At 36.3% G+C, this 21,030-nt stretch overlaps 1 protein-coding gene across 1 annotated transcript in view; it reads right to left on the reverse strand.

Annotated features, from left to right (window-relative positions):
* ADARB2 (adenosine deaminase RNA specific B2 (inactive)) overlaps positions 1–21,030 on the reverse strand; it is a 339,858-nt gene that overhangs the window by 100,294 nt on the left and 218,534 nt on the right. The window contains exon 3 of the mRNA XM_072412630.1: positions 12,462–12,548. Coding sequence (XP_072268731.1) covers positions 12,462–12,548 — 87 coding nt within the window. The remainder of the gene's footprint in view (positions 1–12,461; positions 12,549–21,030) is intronic.

The raw sequence follows: 21,030 nt of genomic DNA on the forward strand, positions 1-21,030 counted from the left end.
GTGTAGCAGACCTGCTTGTGAACCCCTCTTTGTAAATGACCTGGCCGTAAACCCATCTGTACAGTGGACCAGCCTGTTTAGTAGACCTTACTTTTTGACATATTTGTGCTGCAAACCCAGCTTTAGACCCCTCTGTGTAGCTTGACCTCTGTGCAAAGGACCAGCCTACTAAGCGGACCTCACTAATGACCTCACTGTGCAGCGATCCTGGCTGTGGACCCCTCTATGAACCCATCTTTGTAAAAACCTGACAATGATCCTCTCAGTTAGACAAAGTGGAGAAAGATTAGAACCCCTCTCTGTTTTTTTACAATTATCTAAAGCTCTGATAGAAAGATGTCACCTCATTTTATGTCCTATTTACAATGGTTTCTCTAGGCAGAAAGTACTTGATGAAGAAAGTGAAGGAAACTTTTCTAAGTAGTGGACAGCAGTAACAATGAAACTGAGATTCTAATCCTTTTCATACACTACTAAAGAACATTTTTTGGATAGGTATATACTTTAAAATCACCATGCATGTTGAAGTAGCCACATGTGACTGGGTGACAGGACAAGAGCACAATTTGGAGACAGGGGCAATGTTACCACACTGCAGCAAGTGTCTGAACAAGACTTGCATGGCAGGATTACCAGGCATTATTTTAAAGAAAGTTGCAGATTTAAAAATCTTGTAAATGCCATTTAGAGTGGAAAATATCAATGCGGTAAAAATATTAAGATATTTTATTGATTAGGTTTACAATTTGTTAGGCTTGAAGTCAACATGGAAGAATAAATTTACACATAAGCTTACAAAACATATCCATTTATTTTGAGAATTTATACTGAAAAAAACAACAAAAAAACAGTAAAGACCAACGTTATGCCTGTTCCAGTTTTGGAAAACATATGTCATTGCACAGTAGGCCTCTCTTGGGCAATGATATATAATAATTTATATGATATGCTACATAGGTGACCCAAATGCATAACATTGATGGAGTGCCTGGAAGAGGACAATGTACTTCATTATTAACTGCTTGGTACACAGAATCCCAGCTCAGCAAAATTTAGCAGTGATAATCTCTGGTTTTGCAGGCCTATTTCTGAGTGTTGCCAGAAATGAAGGAGAGCTGTGTGCCTTTGGGGCTGGTGATTAGGAACCCATGGTGGTGTGTTATTAAACCATTATATGGCCATTAATCTTTTCTGCAACATAACGAGTCGTGAAGAGGGAAGTGGAGTCAACTGTAAGTGGGGATGTGGGTTGATTAAACAGGATCTCCTTGGAACAAGAACATTCTAATTTTAAGAGGGATGAGGTCTACTTACTAAATCCTAAAAGCGATTTTCTTTTGTTTATTGGAGTTTTTAAGGGTAAGTCATTTATATAAATGTATCTTTTCTACTGGTGAAGTGGGTCTTTGATTTAACACTTGCTCTAAGTCAGTCCATACATGGACCAGCAGAAAATATGCGCACATCAAGGCTTGTAGCCCTGAAAACATTAAAAAAATATACTAACTGACAATGAGCACAATACAAAGTTATAAGTTTGTTTTGTTTCCTTTTTCATTTGGTCTAGGAACACACAGAAAATTTCAGCTGCCTTGGCTACTGGTATGGTGCTGAATATTTGAGTAGGAGGGTCTGCCTCTAGGTGTTCATGCTCTTTGTATATACACTGCTATATGAGCCCCTTAGTTTGGAACTCAAATTAAATTTTGGAACCACGCTATTTAAAGTTGCCCAAGCAGTGTGGATTTAGTGTGCATTTGCAAATGTAAGAACATAAGTCTCAGTTTTGGATTTGAATTTTCTGGGATTTCATCATGTATAATGATAATAAATACATTTAGCTGTTACTGAGTTTAATGGATCGGGTGTGTCACTAGAAACAACAGTAAACAACACACAGACATGAAAAGAGCAAATGCAGTCCAGAATTTTCAGGAGTGATCAAAGGCAATTACCTACAGAAATCATATAGACCTGAACCCAGGTCATAAGGAAATTAAACTAACCTGATAATCACCAAATGTATGCCCAGCAGTCGATTTCTGTACTTTCCTGATTAGTACAAATGTGCATGTTTTTTTAAAAAAGAATTGAAAATAAAACTAACACCTTATCATTATGTTTTTAAATAAGCCTGAATGCTTTAATATATCAGCAATTACCTAATAATAACAGTAATTCTTTCAGTTGCACATATTAACAGCCAATCTGTTTTTTAAAATATATATATATATATATTAAACACAAGAAATCTGCCTGTGTTATATGGAGAAAAAATGACATTTTCACTGAACCAGAAGAAATAAAAACTTGCTTCTAAATAATACATTTTTTGTAATTGCATTTAAACTGTAAGTGAACCTGAATGAGGTCCATGAGTAGGTTTTCAACCATGAAGCATGGGCCAGATGATATACATGTAGGAGTACAAGTAGGCGTGTGAGCAGAAGATAAAAAAGTACAAAGAATTAGATATTTTACAGAAATGTAATGCATCTGGAATAATTGTCTTGTTTCACTTCTATAACACATCTTTCTGTACTTGTCAGCTTTTAGCACTCCCTAATGAATTAATAATTTTACTTGTGGCCTGTGTCACTGTCAGTGTGTCTTATTAAAATGAAAACAGGTAACACAATGTGAATACATTGCATTGCTAACTGGCACTTTTAATGTAATATTTAGGAATCAAAGTATTGTAAGTTACAAAGAATTTTAAAAGAAAAAAAGTCTTTATATGTTTCATTAAATTATATCTATATAGGTCAAGCAATATTTCTTGTTGTATATTGTGTTTCTTTCTAATTTACGAACACAGAGAGATGGCCTGCTCCACCCAGCTCAAATGTTTACTCCTTTAGCCCAAATTTCTATTAGGACAGCCCATCCAACCCATTCAATGGACTTTAGTCAGGAAACTATCATAAAAAAAGAGTAAAAATATCAATAAGTGTATAGGTTACCAGCACCCACAATCAAAAGCTTATAATGGAATGTGAAACCATAATAAGATTCACCATAAAAATCTGAGCATTGGATTGCTGGAGACTTTATTAAAGTTTATTATTTTTTATTTATTTATTAAAGTTCTCTAGGACAGTAGAAGATGGACTATCAGGGCCAGGCTCTCCCATATTTAGTCTATCTTTTCCAGTCTTGGAGAGCTTTAATAAATTAGACCCTTTGTGTACTTTAAAATAGCTTCTGTTTTGGTCACCACGAGCACCTGACTTCCAGGGGTCATATACTGCAGCATGTGGGATATTTAAAGTCCAATACATTGCATAAAACAATACATAAAGTAGTGTGAAGATTGTATTTGGCATCTCTGGGAACTTTCTAATGCTCAATACAATAAACAGAGCAAGTAAGGAAACACAGACAGTAATTGTTTGTCTCCTACCTCCTAGTAATTGTTGTGTCTTCTAGTGATTTTGGCCAATATTTTGGCCCCTTACATTTGGTGGTTACATGAAAATGTTCCCCTTCCAATAGTAGCCAGTATAGATGAGAGAACAATTCCTTCTTGTTCCTTACTCTTGAAAACCCTAGAAACCTCAGGAGAAACTCAGAAGTTCCACAGAACCTCTGTTGAGAGAGGTTCTGCTAGGGAAACCTGTACGCCAACTGTGTAATAAAATTTAAACTTTTCACCAAAATGGATAACAGTGGTACATAAAAGTAAAGCATTGTCCTTTCAATTATGGTATAAAAATGCTTGTAAAAGAAATCAGACAAATTTAAATAATCTAAGCATTGTGAGTTAATGCTTCTAAAAACCTCTTTCTGTATATACTTGCTAATTGTGTATGTATATATACATAAACAATATAAACGTATAAGGGGATGCCATACTTGCACGTCATATTCAGGCTCTGTATTTTTTTCTTTGCCGGGTTACATGATAAAGCACGAAAACAATGGGACGGTTATATTAAAGCTCTCCAAGTCTGGAAAAGATAGATTATGAGAGAACCTGGGTGATCCAGCAAACTGAGGATGGATCTGGTCCAGGATTGAAAACATTTACCAAATAATAGCAAATTAGGTTAGGAAACCTATTCCAGGTTTCTTGGATAACCTAAGATAAATCATGCCTAATATGAGATTGTGCTTAGATAAGACAGCCAATTTATATGAATCAGCTGCCAATGTACCCCAATGAATCAGAAAATGTGCACCTGGATCACCCAGGTTCTCTCATGATAGCCTATCTTCTCCAGTGTTGGAGAGTGCAATAAATCAGGCCCATTGTGCATTTCATTTCAGTTCAGTTCATTAAAAAAAGTCAAAAACTAGAATTGTTTATGCTTAAGCAAACTAAATGTCATTCAATTGGGGAGTTCACATTAACTTTAATGAACCCAATACAAGATTTCAAAAACAGTAATCTGTGATCCATTCTGAGCTGCCATTGTCAAATTCCTAGAAACATGAACATAAAAATAAATTAGGAGGTCTCAGCAAAACGTTGAATGTTTTCCTGAGAAAAAATATGAAAAGACAACTGCAAGCTACTGTCTTGGATTGGAAAACCTATGGCAATGTTTCCTAACCAGGGTTCCTCCAGAGTATGCTAGGGGTTCCTTGAGCCATTTCAAGTGGCGATCAATGATGTCCTAAGACTGGCTTAGGGGATGGAGGTGACAATGGTTTTTCCTGGCTTAGATTGCCAATCAAAACCATTCCCTATCCCTTGGATTTTCCATGACCTCATAATGCCCCTGCCTGTGAATACTGATAGACCTGGGGCAAACTTACCTCTAAATCCCTATAAGCATTCTCTGTTCATAATATAGTATCACTGAATGAGGGCCTTGCCTGTCAGATAGTTATCATCTTGCCAGGTTGCCTCAAGGTCCTAATACTGTTAATTGTAAAGTTTTCGCTGAATATGATTATCATTATGAGCTATGAGTGAAAATGTAAAATCTCACACTTCTATAAAGAAATTGCAATTTATATTAGAGAACTGTTTATGCAAAATGCAGCACAGTTACTAAGTGTGCTTTACATACCTAGCACTCAGCAACGTATTCCATTTTTTATTATCTCTCAAACTCCCAGAGCATATCTCATTTCTACACTGTGCTGTTGTGTTATCATGCACAGAAGAGTTAAATGGGCTTGTGTGATCATCATGCTCTGGGTCCTCTGAACGAGAATGCATCACTAATAATGACAATGCCTATGTCTCTAGGTCAAAAGGGCTCAGAAAAAGCAGTCATCCGATTCTCCATGCTACATTTGAAGAGATAATATTGTTTTTCCTGAAGGTTATTCTACTTTCAAACAGTTTCAACTTTTTTATTTTTTTAACACAATGCTCTTACTAGAATACTAGAATATATCACTTTCAGTAATTGTGTGGGTGAAATAATTTGGTAATATGCTCTGAAAATAAAAATCACTTATGTAATGATGGTAGGATTTATTATTGTAGTTTGCATGTATGCTCCATGAATTTATTCTTCTTTTTCTCCGCTCTTTATTATGTTCTTTTTATCCTTGATGATTTATATTTTTTCATATAATTTTTGGAGCAGACCTCCGGGCAAAAAATAAAGCATATACAGTACCTAAATCCTGCTGTCCCTGGCAGTACTCCCAGTTCACCTCTATATGTCTCACTGTATGAGGTTAAATAATGGCCAGCACCATCCAACCCACCTTTTTTTTTTTTTTTTTTTTTAAACATTCTTTATTTAAAATTTTCAAAACAAAAGACAATAAAGACCGCAAAAGAAGCATAGAAAGTCACAAACACATTATAAATGTGGCAGTGCCTATAAAAACATCAATCTTGATAACAAAAAAGTCGTTACAAAGCGAAGTTGAACAACAAAAGTGAAGCAGAGTACAAAAATCGCAATTCTAAAAGGACAAAACAGGAACCGAGTAATAAAACAAAGAAATAAAATAAAATAAAGTGAACTACTCTCTGAGAACAGAAACACATAGCGTGCGAGGAGAGGGGACGGAAAACAGAGGGCGGGGAGCAGGGGAGGGCAAAATAAGGCACAAGGTACAACTAACATAAGAATTCTCTTGAAGAACCCACGAAAAACAGTAAGGCAACCTAGAATGTCAGGTTGAGAGAACAAGGTCCCTATAGTCTGGAGTGAGCATAAATTGGGACCAGTAGAACCAGGTGTTTGCCACTTTCCTGCTTGTGCCCCTCACAGTGGAGGTAAGGTCCTCCATACGATGAATCTCGTTAACTCTACTCAGCCATGAGCCAATCGAAGGTGGTGCCGCATTTCGCCAGCCGGCAGCAATGCAGGAAAGGGCAGCTACAATCAAATGTCTAACAACTGAGTTTTTGTAAGCCTTCCGAGAAAAAGAATGGTGTTGGAGAAGAAAAAAGGCCGGTTCATCGGGAATGGTGTGGTCCGTCATCTGTTGAGCAATAGACTTGACGGTGGACCAAAAATTCCGTAAAAGCGGGCAAAGCCAAAATAAATGAAACAACGTGCCTTTTTCCATCTGACACCGCCAACAGCGGTCCGAAACCTCTGGGAAAATGTAATGTAGGTTCTCAGGGGTGCGATACCATCTCGAGACCACTTTGAAACAAATTTCCTGATATTTGCTAGCACTGGAGGCTTTATGAATCCAATGGAAGATATTTTCCTTCTGCTCAGTAGAGAATGAAAGTCCTAAGTCGGCCTCCCATGAGTCAAGGAAAGTAGGCTTGTGTGTAGGAGGTGGAGTCTGCAGCAGATCATATACTGCCGATAAAGTGTGTCTAACCCCTCCCTTGCCTGCACACAAACGTTCAAAGGGTGTGAGGGGCCTGCAATAGGACTGGGCCGGTCGCAGACCACCCAGAAAATGAGTAATCTGCATCGTTTTCCAAAAATCCAAGTGAAAGTCACCCAGAGCATCTTGAAGGCCCTCGGGGTCAACCCAGTTGTTCAAGCTAATAAAGTGTATCGCTCTGCACACTCCTGCAAGAAGGAGTTCCCTGAACCTCTTGTCTTCCATCCCCGGAGGGAAAGCCGGGTTCCCAAGTATAGGAAATAAAGGCGAGGGAGACGGAGAAAGATGCAAACGATCAAAATTCTTAACCGCTAGTTCCCACGTATATCCCACCGTAGGATGGGATTAGAGGTTCGGGAAGGCAGTAATTGGCAACCAACCTCCCATCTAGTTTGGACCTCTGGAGTTTAGGCTCCTAAAAAATGACCCCGGGATCTTAATGGGTAGTGCCTGAAAGAGGTATAAAAACCGAGGGAGAATATTCATTTTAATAACGTTTATGCGGCCCATCCAGGAGAAGGTCAGTTTATCCCACCTATCCAGGTCAGAATTTACTGTGGAAAATAGCGGGATAAAGTTTCTCTGAAATAACTCTGAAAGTGTCTTTGGTATTTTGGTACCCAAATAAGTGATCGCATCAGGTTCCCAACGAAAGGCAAACGAACGTTGGAGGAGGGAGCGGATATTAGTCAAAAGTGACACATCCAAAGCTGCTGACTTGGAATAGTTAATTTTAAAGTTGGAAAGGGAACTAAATTCCGATAGGATTGTCAGGAGGTTAGGCAGGGAGACAATCGGGATGATTATGGCAAACAAAAGATCATCCGCGTAGGCCACTACTCAACCCACTTTTTCTAAATCCAGGTGTCATGGACCCACCCCCTGGTGTGCAACTAGATAGTAAAGAAGAAGCAGTACAGTGATAAACTCATCTCTTTGTCATATTTGTTAACTGATTGGCTTCCTATGCTGTGCTATGTTACAAATGTAAGTATCTGAAGATGACATGCCATCACCTACTTCATTCATTAATTTATTACTTAAACAGCATCACCCAGTCTGAGAGTTGGAAGGGCAGCACCCGGGTCTTATTAGATGTCCGGCACTTCTCAAGCAAAAAACATGCTGACTCAATTTTCTCCATCATTGTCCAACTAGGGTGGGAGGGGAATTGAGCGGTTGTATTACCTAATTGCAAAAGACAGGTCACCAAACTGGCCGTGTTACCTAGCAAGGCTAATTCTCAGTAATGCCAGAACAGAACCACAAATCACTTGTTAGGTAAAATGACTCTTTTAAATGTATTTAAGCTGTGTAAAAGCTGTTTTTCTGGAGTTCACTTCTAAACTTATCATGCAGTAAGATTTGATTTTCATTTTGATCTAAATGTCCTGATATGAAAAACAGCTGTTTCTGTTTTTTGATTCCAAAGGATATACAAGGTACAAATAAATGAGATGGATGCCGGGGAAAGTGTTATTCGATTACCATTAAATCTCCTTTTTATTACATAAAAAAGATATTTGAGTATTTACCTCTACAGTACCAATAGGCATTGTTGTAAAAAAGATATCCAGCATTCCACAGTCTTCTTCAAAATGTATTAAAGTGGTAAAGTAAAAGTCACAGGGCACTGTAAAAGGACAGATGTGTTGCATTTATCACTGTAGAACTTTATTAAACTATAGGAGGTAAAAATTGAGAGCTATGTTATTATTACACTGTTGTATGTGTTTAGTACAAAACAAAAATAGGTGTATATAAAAGGCTAAACATTGTGTTTTTTTAAATTTGGAAGATTTAGGGAAGGGTTAGATTTTATGTTTCTGGTTTCCATTGCTGGGGAGATTCACCACTCTATTAGCCAAAGTGCCCATTGTTAAGAAAGTAAAGGGAAATCCAAAATTTACAGTTGTTGCTGGAGCAAATGTCCCAGTGGGGACCAATGTTGTGTTGTCAGCTAAGATGGGAAATACTTTTACTTTAGAGAAATGTTTTAACATTTTCTGTTTTGATTACCTCCAGAAGGACACAGATAGCAATTACAGTAAATGATAGATGTTTTATTAATTTTATGCAAAAGTAAAGAAAGACATTTTAGCCACACATACACGTTGATTCAACAGGATTTATGTAAGCCATTCATTTTAGTAGTCAGAAATCAAAGCAAAATGGGGTCCTTAACACTAATCACTGGATCTAACCGGTGGGGAACATAGCCAACAGTGGTCCAATGTGCAGAACTGATTTGGGGCCCCCTTGCCTAACTGACTTGAGATACCTGTGGGGTCCCTGTTGGCTGAGGGGGGTCTAGGGACTTGTGCAGCCGCATACTTTGCATATCTATGCCTGCCCCTGCATCAGACTTTATTTGTTGTTTACCTATTATCGATATGTTACCTCTCCTACTGGCAGCCTACGCTCCGGCGACTTGTCTGGAATCTTCCCCTTCTGTTGGTAGTTGTTGCATATTGCAACAAAGAGGTTCTACCAATGTTTGTGACCCACTGCTTAATAACACAAAGTGATTATGTGTAACTACTGCTTTCAGGGCCATGTCAGAAAAGTTATATGTGCCGTGGGGGAGCCACATCTCCTAATGGAATTACTCTATCACTGGCCCGTAAGTCGCTTGAAGTCATATGTGCAAGCTTATAACATGTAAGTGGCATCAGGCTGGCTAGCAAGAAAGTGACTATGTAGGAAAAGTTCCTAAGTGGTCTTTTAGCAATCTGAATGCTGGCCAATTGAGTTGTGAGACATCAGCTTTATATCTGTTTGCATATCAATACTTTTTTGACGGTTTAAAAACTACATATTTTATTATGTTATTCTTCATTTTATTTTGGTACTTGTCAAGCAGAGTGAATAAATCTAAAACCTAATTTTTGTTTTCAAATGCAGTATATATTACAAAACTAGCTGAAACCATACACCCACTGGAAATGTGGTATACATTGGCTCACACCTTTTAAGTTAATGGCGTCTAGGAATTCTTATCCCCAAACCTGTAATACACATAAATGTTTAAATAACAGATAACACAAGGCAGTATGGCTTGGGCCTGAGTGCAATATCAGAATAAAAATGATCCACACACTTTCCTGCCTAGAATAAAATGACACGTCCTTAATCTGCAATATGTATTGTAGCGGCTTAAAGTTGACGGATGATGTCATTTGGCATGCCTGATGTGTCTGTCATGATTGCAGGCAAGAATCATTTACTTAATAAAAAAATGAAAAACAATAATACAAAATCTAAAATAAGCCGCTGAAGAGATTGCAAGCAGCCGGTGTTTCAAGACCATTACTAGTGCAATACACCAACCAGATCAGGCAGAGGGATTACTAAACCAGTGTTCTACTGTCTGAGGCTTGATATGAAATGCTTACTGGGATCTCAATTCACAGCGTCTTACTGTCGCATCTCAGTAAAATAATATAAAGAGATTTCATAAAATAGGAAATTATTTGACAGCTCTAATAAATCACTTCACTTCAAGCTAGCCTTAGAACCCTGCTCTAGAAATCTTTATATATTCTAAAAAAAGAATTTTATTTTTTTTTATAGGATTTAGATAAAAGATGCAATTGGGGGTTAGGTAATAAAATATATGTATATACCTTTTATAAGTACATCTTACATAGCCCTGTACTCAATAAAGCCATTCAAAGGGCACTAATGACAAGCCATGTGCGGTAACCCATAGCAGCCAATCCGATTTGAGTTTACCGGATTCAGATGTGAAAGAATAATTCTCTTTTGTTATGGACCACTGGCCTTTGCACATTGCTCTTTGCTTTTTTTTCTAGATTACTGCAACCCTAGAAAACTATGGAGCTATGAGCTGTTCTAAATTTTGTGCATGGCAAACTGGGCAATTTCGCAACCCCCTCCCTCCTCCATAGCCTAACCACTGACGAAATGGCAGGGGTGCAGGAATGCTGTTAATTTTGGAACCCACTTTATGTTCAAAAAACATACTTTTGCAAACAATCTGTGTTTATTTCTAAAATAATGAAAGTCATATAATGTCACCTTTCGATACAAATATGGAAAAAATTAAAGGGTTCACAAACTTTCAAGCACCACTGTAGATAGAGAATGTTTTAGTAGTAATTTCGAAGTTAAAATGTTATTTGGTAAGTAATACAGTAAGCCTATTTCTATCGTTCTGTAGTATTTTTTTATTAGAAGAAAGCACAGGCAGGTTTTTTACGCCCCGCTATCTGTGTGCACAACACTGCTGACAGTGCTAGCATGCATACAATGCAAACTACCAGTGAATAACCAGACGTTAAAATACTGCTTGTACGAAAACTTGACATAAAACTGACAAATAAAGCCTTTTCTCATAGATATTTTCTTCTGAAAGCCTTGCCATCAGGTGGTCTAATAGCAGACTTTTAAGGATGGTAAGTGCAAGTATATTAGAGAAAAGTGTTAGGTGACCTCTTAGTCCAACACTTAATGCTTTCTTACTACGGGTCTTTTAACACAGTGTGCTGTGTTCAGTCTTGGGAATGATGATACAGGGATGGACGTAGTTTAAAAAGTGGCTCCAGGAATAGAACACAGCGCAGTGAAAAATGTTTCAGGCATACAACAACAGTATTGAATTGAATGTTTCATCATCTCTATAATTGAAACAAAACTTAAAGATAAACGTATCAAACAAAATGTATCCCAATCAGACATGAAAAGAGTACCTTTCCCATGGATCAAAGTCTGCACTCTGCGTGATATGTAGCTGTTACTTTCATCTTTGGAAGCACCCGGTATTTTCAAGGGCTCCAAGAAAGGTGTATTAGTGGGCAGGGGGTGCCTTACTTTACCCATTTTATGCCAAAGTGACAGGTTTAATGTACAGTTCGGTCCACCCTCTTTATATAAGGTTTATACTTTTAGACAAGTCATTCTCAACTTATTAGTATGCCAGGTAAATTACTTATTTTTTATTAATATATATTCAGACTCAGTGAAATTACTTTTGCCTTTAGAAATAAATGACCCAATTAAGACATCCCAGTGGAGGTTGCCAGTGAGGAAGATATACTTTTAGCACTTATTGTTTTTTAAGTATATATAAGCAGTTATTGATTTGGGATTTCTTTGTGCTTCCTATACCTACACCAATATGATTCTGTGTGTATACATTTCTTTAACTCTGTATTATGAAGCAAATACATACTGAAGCAAATTTGTTTACTGTGAAACGCGTTGAGTGTTTGTGACATGTTTTGCCATTCTTTATTTGCACAAAAATAATTATTATATGTATGCTATTGTGAAAACATTTTTCTATTAGTAAAAGTTGGGTTTTTACTAATATGTATAGAATTTTGGATGTTGATGCCGGTAAAGTCCCATTCTAATTGGGATATGGAATCCATTATCTATGCTCTGAAAAATACCCACCCCACCCTTTATAGGAATATGTGTGTATATAATTTATATATATATATATATATATATATATAAAATGGAAGTATCTCAGGCTTATATTAAATGCAAATTGAATGTATCTAATGTTTTCTCATTGACACAAGCTCTCGATTTGGGCACTAAAAGTTAAAAAAGCAACAGCCAATGTATCTTACTGCTTCTTGATTTACACTTTAAATAAAATAAATACAAAACAAACAATTTAGCATTTGTAAAAGTTTTTAAAAATGTGTAAAAGTTTGGTAGCTTACTTAAATTATCTTCATCGTCCACACTGCTTGCTCCAGGATTTATGAACTTAAAAGGTACAATGAAGGTTGACAGCATGCTGATTTTTTCTGTAAGAAAGGAGCACATACACAAATTAACACATATTAACGGAATACAAGTTTTTTTTTACATTTTACTTTTTATTGTAATATATAGTTTATGTTACACTGCTCATCCAACCCAATTATCAAACAAAACAATTACCTGATCTTCACCCATAGTATTATGTATCTATAACACATTACATAAAAAAAAATAAAAACAGTGAATTGTTTTATAGCATATATTCTTTCTATAGCATACCTAAACACTGCACAGCAAAATGTAACAATATTAAGTAAGTGGATTCAATTGTGGTTTTCATACATTTAAATAAAGAATTAAATAAAAATTATATATATTGCATTACATATAAAATCTTCATGTTTAAAATATAGGTACAAAACATTTAAAATGTTGAAGTACATCAGCTAAAAGAAAAGTACAAAGGAAAGGCGTGTGAATGATATTGGCTGTTTGAAACTGCTGTCCACAGCACTTAATGAAGCAGAAAGAGCAGCAAAAAAGGGAACTGCATGTTACTGCAATAGGGGAGATAAATTTAGGAAGCAGTAATACCAGGGACTGAGTAAGGTCAGAGAATGAATAATGGTGTTTCATGCTAGCAACTATGCCACAGATGGAACTAAGCCCCATTCTAGATGCTGCTATTTTTGCAACCCTTTGAAGCTTACAGAGTCAGCTGGTTCAGTACATTCTCTTAGTCATCATCGTACAATAGGTTACAATGAAATTCATCTAAATATCAGCACTGATATATTTCTAATGTTTGTTTAACCTCTGGGCCCAAATAAGAAGCATGATCCATCCATGTGAGTGGGTTATATTTGGTTATAGGGTCATAAAAGAAACACTTTTCAGGTAGATGAGCACTACAGTGCAAGTGTACTTTTACAAATAAAATCCATCATTTAGATTAACACTTTTGCAAATGTTTTAAAACTATATTTTTAAGCAAAGTTAGTTTTTTTTTGTGTCAAAAGACAGCTGTATATAGATTGATCAAGGATCATTTATGAAGGTGCAAAAAGTGTTAGCTGACAACTGGGATCGGGTGGTTTTAAATTGTAAAAGTGGTTAGGCAAAAAAGGAAATTTATTTCTTTTTACTATTCTGAGTAAAGGTTAAAATCCTGCTCAGTGTTTATGGCTATGGAGGTTGCATTGGGGATCGGTGGCAATGGAATTCTTGTTACATCACACATGGGTTTTGCATTCTCATACAGGTCTATAGGAATTCATTACCTGCTTGCTGGAAGCAAGTCAAAAGCAAGCCAGAAGGAAGACAACATGCACCTGTGAATTATTTTAGATGATCTTGTCTAAAAATGTGTCTTATAATGAACAAGCCTGTCAACAAATTTGCAACAAAGACAGAATTAAAAAACAGAAAGAGGTTTTAGTTTCCCCCAACTTTAACATCCCTTTAAAATTTTGTTTATAGAAGTTTATAGAACATATTCACACATTTTTACATTTATTGGCATAAATAGTATATGTTACAATTCAAACTTGACTGTGAAACTTTATGCTTTATGTAGGTCTAGCCATCAGACCAAAAACAGTGGCCAAAAAAGACCCTTACTTAAAATAGGAGCTGCATTTCAGCTACAAATCCAAGATGACTGATGTAATAGGGAATGTTCATTTCTTTTTTCATTGTTATTTTCTTGATTTTTTATTTTTAACCCACTTGCATTAATACAGGAATCACTTCAAGGTAAGCTCAAATCAAACTTCAATCAGATCAAAACACATAATCAAGTTTGATTTTGATGAAGCTACTTGGAAAATCTTTAAGCAGAATGAGTATCATGTGCAGTCACTAAAGAGCCTGAACATTTGCAGAATTACAAACACCTTGGAAAATCATCAAAAATGACTGAATCATCTTCAAAAAAAATTGAAAAATGGAATGCATCTGTGTAATCAGCAAGTTGTCAGTATTTGTGTTTTAGGATGATGTCAATACATTTAGCATTTTCACGTAACTATGTGCTTCTGAGCTATGTGGTTAAAGAAGTCTCTGGTGTCAGTGCTCATTGACAGTAGGGGTGTGCGGTTGCCATACATTATACCATACCTATAGCCACCTACGCTGCTGTCCATTGTGACCCCAATGTTGACCCCATTTATAACAATAAATGGGAAAACACAGAGAAATGTGTGCAGCAGTTTGATGATCCCATTTGGTAAAATGGAATAGGAAGGTGCATAGAAACAGATATGTGTGAAGCACTGAACTCGGACCCACTAAGTGGGTACAGCAACCATTGCTTGCTATGCAATGCCTGCTTTTCTGGAGCATCACATACTATAAGGTTCATTTCCTAAATGAATAAAGGCTCTTCATACAGCAAAGTGAATTTTATCCTTTTAAGGGATATGTCACTTAGCTTAGTAAATGCGATGGAACGCAAGTGCAAGGGAAAATCCTGGTTTTACAGATTTCTTACATGTGATTGGGCATACTTTGAAATGTTATAGTTCCCCATATTGGCCTAAGCCAAGTGAAAAATCTTTTTCCAGGTGATAATTCAACCGTCGTAAATGAACAGACTAAATTCTTTTAGTAAATCATCCCATTAGATAGTTACATAGTTAGTTAGGTTGAAAAAAGGCACCATCAGTGTTCAACCATCCATCAAGTTCAACCGCTAGGGAAACAAACATATGCAAGATAAAAACCCTATAGAAATGGGTTTTGGAAATGGAAGGCAAAAACTCCTGGTTCCTGATGTATTCCTGATCCTTTGGGGCAATCAGATGTTCCCTGGATCAACAAGTCTCTGTTATCTTTGCTTTAAAGCTTGAATGCCCATTTATATTTTGGGAAAAAAATTCAACTTTTTCCTAAAGCAGTCTATAGTACTTGCTGAAACTACTTCCTGAAGAAGCCGATTCCACATTTACAGTGAAAAATCATTTTCTTTTCAGGAGATCAAATTTATTTTCCTCCAGATGCAAAGAGTGCCCTCTTATCCTTTGTAATGTCCTTAAGGTGGGGAAGAGAGTGATCATATCCCCCTTTATTGGTCTCTTCTCAAGGGGTAGGAGTCATTTGAAAAACACCTAGCCACATAAGGGAATGTACCCAATTACATTCTTTAGTCTTGCCCCGTACATATTTATAGTTATAGACTCTTCTACTGGTGGATTTAAAAATTCTTTTGGAAGTCACTAGGCACCTATTCCTTTGCTGAAACCCTAACAAAATCTTCTTAAAAAACAACAGACTCTATGGCAACTTTAGAATATGATAAATGAATCTTTACAGAATAATTACTTTCATATTTGACCTGAGTATGTATTGGGTACACTTAAGACTTGTTTCTCAGTTTGAGGCCTAAGATGTAGGCTTCAGTCATTTCACCCTCAAGCTAGCCCTTAGCATAATTAATGAATAGAACAATTTTGTGGATATCATTGCTTCAGGGGATTTTCTGTTGCTATGATACTTACACAAGTTTTCCTTGTTAGCTTCCATGCCTAATGACTACAACTGAGAGGCTGTAATGTTTTATTGTGCTAGCATGGTTGTGAGGGTCTCATTTACTAAACTGCAACCCACAAATGATCTACTAAAGCCATAAATGTTCAACTGGCCTAAAAAGAGTTAGAAGCTTTGCTGACTTTAAAAACCAATTCAGTGCCATTGTTTCTATAAAGCAGCATTTTTGCTTGCATGTTGTTGGATTGGAAAACTGGAGACAACTTCAGCATTGTCTGCTCTTTTAGAAACATAACCCCACTGGCTTCTGTATTTTAATAATCACCATTCAAAAGTCAGACACTGATTTTATCAGCAGCAGGTTCAGAAAGTCTAAGTAGGATATACCAATGTTAAATCCCTAAATAGCTCCGATGAACATTTCTCTCTAGTCTACCTATATGAAATCTTACTTTACTTAATCCTGAATTTCGTCCTCATTTAAATGTGCATTCTATTTAAACTAATGTATTTGATTCTGTGTATACTTCATAAGCATAATCTGGCATAAACTTTGTGTTGCTATTGTAAAAAGAACTTTCAATTTGACATACACTAAAGTATTTTATGTCTGAGATAGATTAAAGTCAAGGTACCAATCACCCATCCCTGCTAACATTGCTACTATGGTGATAATTTTAGTAGGTTTGTGTATAGCCTTATTGTATTTAACAACCCTATATAGCAGGTCCTCTTCATTTTGCCCTTTTCTTTGCCACATCTACCAATCATTTTGCCATTTAAGTCCAATTTGATGTCATGACTGTTTCCTTTTTTATTATTATCAGTTATCAAACTACCATTGGACCATCTGGGGTTGACCAGTAAGTTAAGCACATGCTGTTGGAGAAGAAGGCAAGAGAAGGAACCAAAACTAAACTATCCAACATCTTTTACTCTTTGTAGCAGCCATGAACAATAGGTGCAGATCTTAGGTACATAAGTAGGACTTAGCACAGGGGATAAGTTTTCAAGTGGAACCATTAACATCATCATAATGAATGTTCTTAGGCAGACAAGTCACTAGACCACTCTTCCCTGAATGTAGAACAGCTTTTGGGACAGAAACCACTGCTGCATAGAACCCTTAAATGTGCCAGATGATAGCTATTTTGAAAAGTTACCTTTAGATGACTGTTTACTGATAAATGGCTAAAAATGGCCAAAGACATGTTTTGTGTTGTTTTTCTATCGATACCATTATACATAGGACTTCACATGTGGCCAACATCAGTTATAAATAGGACAATAAATGTTGCTCATTCTGCACTTATGATTTTTTAAAGCTCTCCAAGGCTGGAGAAGATACACTTTCATCAGTAAAGCGTGATCCAGCAAACCTGAAATGGATCTGGTCCAGGATTCACTGATGAAAGTCTATCCTCTCCAGCCTTGGAGAGCTTTAATAAATTTGGCCCATAGAATATTTTGTGACATCAATTTGTGCTCAGAACTGGCATTACTACAGAACTTTATCCCATCTCCATAACATTAAGGAGGGTAAGAACTTTAGCAGGCCCCAAAAAACTGCTAGGGATACTGGTTCTCCAGAGTCAGTGTTATCAGCTCACTATAGATAGTTAGCAACCGGTGTTTTTGTGAATGTGCAGTGTTTTTTTTAAATAAAAAAAACCTTAGTAAACGTAGATTTATTCATAAATACATTTTTGCTGCTCTATACTAGTAGTAGCCAAAATGTGAGCACGAAGCTGCCAACTGCAATCTTCAAAATGAATGGTTACCCCATCTATAAAGTGATAAATAAAGCACAACAAGAGATGGCGGATCACAAGAGAGTATGGATTACAAGGAATATCATTTGTCAGATAAACCAGATCCTGTATAAAATATCTGGCCAAATATTATATTTGTATTTAGGTGTTTAACAGCAGCTGTCGTTTAAAATGCATGTCAGCAGCTTTTATCCAATAGATGCAGCATTCGGATGAATTCCAGGTGGAGGAGAATGATTTGGGGTTGAAGTGCCGTTGGGCGCTAGTAGTCATAACTCCTTTATTCACGTTATCATGAGACGAGCGCTGACTGATTAATCAGATAAAACCGTCTGCACCGTGAAGGATTAGCTGCCGGGTACAGGATGTGCAGGGAAAACAGACAGGGGCCTCTTGTTGCTACAGAACATGAAACTGCAATAAAATGTATCAAGCACTTCTCATACACAGACTATCTGAATTATTACACCTCTCATGGCTGGGCTTTGATATAAAACCTAGTGATCGGCGAATAAAACAATAGAAGAGATTTCTGTATACACTAAATTTGCCTCTTATAAAGCAACTTCAGACAACAAATAAAAAATCAGTGCAACTGGTAACAATGACTGGTAGATCTATTCAGTTTGTCTTTATTTGAATTCATTTAATCCAGATCTCTAATTTTGTTGCATAATGTTTTATGTATTTTTGAGTAAATAGGGTAAGTTTGAGTAAAATGCAAACAGAATTTTAAATTTGAATTGATATTTGAATTTGAAATAAAAAAAATTATTTTAGGATTGCAAAATCTTATAATAAGTTTTTTGGAAAGAAGCCATAGTCATAGTAGAGTAAAACACCTGTTCCATATTAGCATGGTGAAGACAAGGACCCTGCTTTTGGTGGGGGAGCAAACTCTCTACAGAGGTCTAACACACACCCCTGCTGAGTTAGAGCTAGAAAGTAAATGGAGTTAGGGTAGGGCAGGCAGTAAAAAGATCCTTAATCCCTTTGCTTCCAATAAAAAATAGTTAACTTAGGTAATATTGTATAACAAAATGATAAAAACAATGCAAAAAAAAGGATATGTGCTACGTAATGTACAGTGCTGCATAATATGTTGGCGCTTTATTAATATAGTTTATTATTATTATTATTATTATTATTAATAATAATAATAATAATAATAATATTCATAATCATATTAATATCTGTATACAAATAACAAAATGGGGGGTTGCTTTTTACTATATTTTGATTTCTATTACTGAATTATGATGGAGCTGGTAATAACCTTGGCTTTATTTCTTTGAGAGAGATGGGGGAAAATAGAAATCCTGGTAATGTCTTTCTTTAGGTGATCCTATTATGACTATAAAAATGATCTTTTCAATGGTGGGATAAATCAAATGGGATTATGCTATTGCATATGAGTGTGCATATTGCTAAATGCATAACTAAAGTACAGATTTCCCCTAAATTTGGTGGATTATTAGTTCAGGCAAACAAGAATTGTGCCAATTTATTGCTTGTAGAACAAATCAAACCACTGCTGGGTTTGTTTACTCCAAATGATATATGGTAGATTTTAATATAATGGTTCATACAAATGGTCAATCTGGGAAACTGTGACCAGGATATCATTTCATCTACATTCTAATGAACAAGCACTTGCTGGAAACTCAATTTTAAGAATAATTACTAAAGTCGTTTTCTAGTCTTGATGACCATTCTGTACCACATAGTAAGAAAATACCGCCAACAAAGAAAAATGGAACTGTTTCCAATTATTTCCATGTAAACACATTATTACACAGTTTATTCATATGGGTAATAGGTATAAAAGAATAAAGAAAAAATCTTTGCAGCCGACTTATAGTGTTAAAAAGTCAATAAATATAAAAGGAAAATGTAATCTTTTAAAGTTACGATTATAGCCAAAGCTGCCAAAAGGGAAACAAATGCGGAATAAAAGAATGGCTGCTATTGATAGGAAGACAAATCTTCCTAAAAATGATTTTAGGCTGAACTCCAGGATACTCCAGGACTGAGTCCAAGAATCATGAGTATTTATATTATTATATTTTTGTATTTTAAATATAATTTTAATATTTTAAATTAGCTATTTTCCAGTTTTGCATTAATTCTATAATTAATAAATCCTAATAATCCTAATGATCCTAATTAATAAACTTTGTCCCGGAGCTTTCTGTAACTGCTGTTCTCTCTTTTTGTGCAGGATGACTGGTCTCGTATCTGCCCCCTTTCTAGATTTTTTCAGGCAACCCTTATTGCGTTGACCTACTGGACCCCTCACATTGCTTCATTCTCTGCATGGGCTACGTCCAGCAATGATTATGCCATTATTATCTTTGCAAAGTAATTATCAGATTTTCAAAAGCATATGTTTCACACAAATTGGTTCAAATTCTTTGTAGCTAGAGAGGGATATATTTAAAAGTTCTTAAAGTTAGCTTTAAAAGTATTGCTGGCAAATCAATCTAAACATGCATGCCATCTAAAAGGAAGAACAAAGTTTGCCATTTGGATTAAAAATAATGTGAGCCTATAAATAGGAACTCTAGCCGGACGTTCCTGATTTGTAGCTCAGCGTGCATCCTTGGTGTAGAATTTTTTGGCCTTTTGAACATGAAGGAACCCTTGAAATTTAAAATAATTTTCGGGTCTTTAGGGAACCTCTGCTATAATCACAATATTCACATCTCACCGTACATTAGTGTGGTGTTTAGTAGGAAGATTGCCTCTTACATTGCTGACTAGAAGAATTAATGCCACCATAACAATAGCAAAAAAAGGTCATTTGTGTCATTTAACTGACCTGAGAGTTCCAAATTACCATTGTCCAAGAAACCCCTAGCAACCTCTGGAGGAACCCTAGTGTTATATGGAACACTGATTGAGAAACACAGCCTTGGTGCCAAACTAAATCAACTCCTGTGTGCATTTTTGGGAGTTACACCATTACAGCCTGGCCAGTCAAGATGGCCAAGGAATCCGGGAAAGTACTGGGTGAAGATGGAGATGCCACCGAGTGAGCAAGCAAAGGTGAGGGGGTGTACGCTTTAAGACTTTAGGATGTCAGAACTCTGTCAAATAAAAGTGGCATTTACCCCCCAGTCCCTGCTGGAATGCTTATTAACATACATTTTAATAGAGACATTGGTTGAAATCTGGAATACAAAAGGAAAAAAAAAATTTACCATCTAGTCCAGGGGTCAGCAAACTCAGGCCTTTAGGCCAGATACGGCCTAGCCGGTAGTTTGTT

Source organism: Pyxicephalus adspersus, chromosome 5 (assembly GCF_032062135.1).
Source record: "Pyxicephalus adspersus chromosome 5, UCB_Pads_2.0, whole genome shotgun sequence".
Taxonomy (NCBI): domain Eukaryota; kingdom Metazoa; phylum Chordata; class Amphibia; order Anura; family Pyxicephalidae; genus Pyxicephalus; species Pyxicephalus adspersus.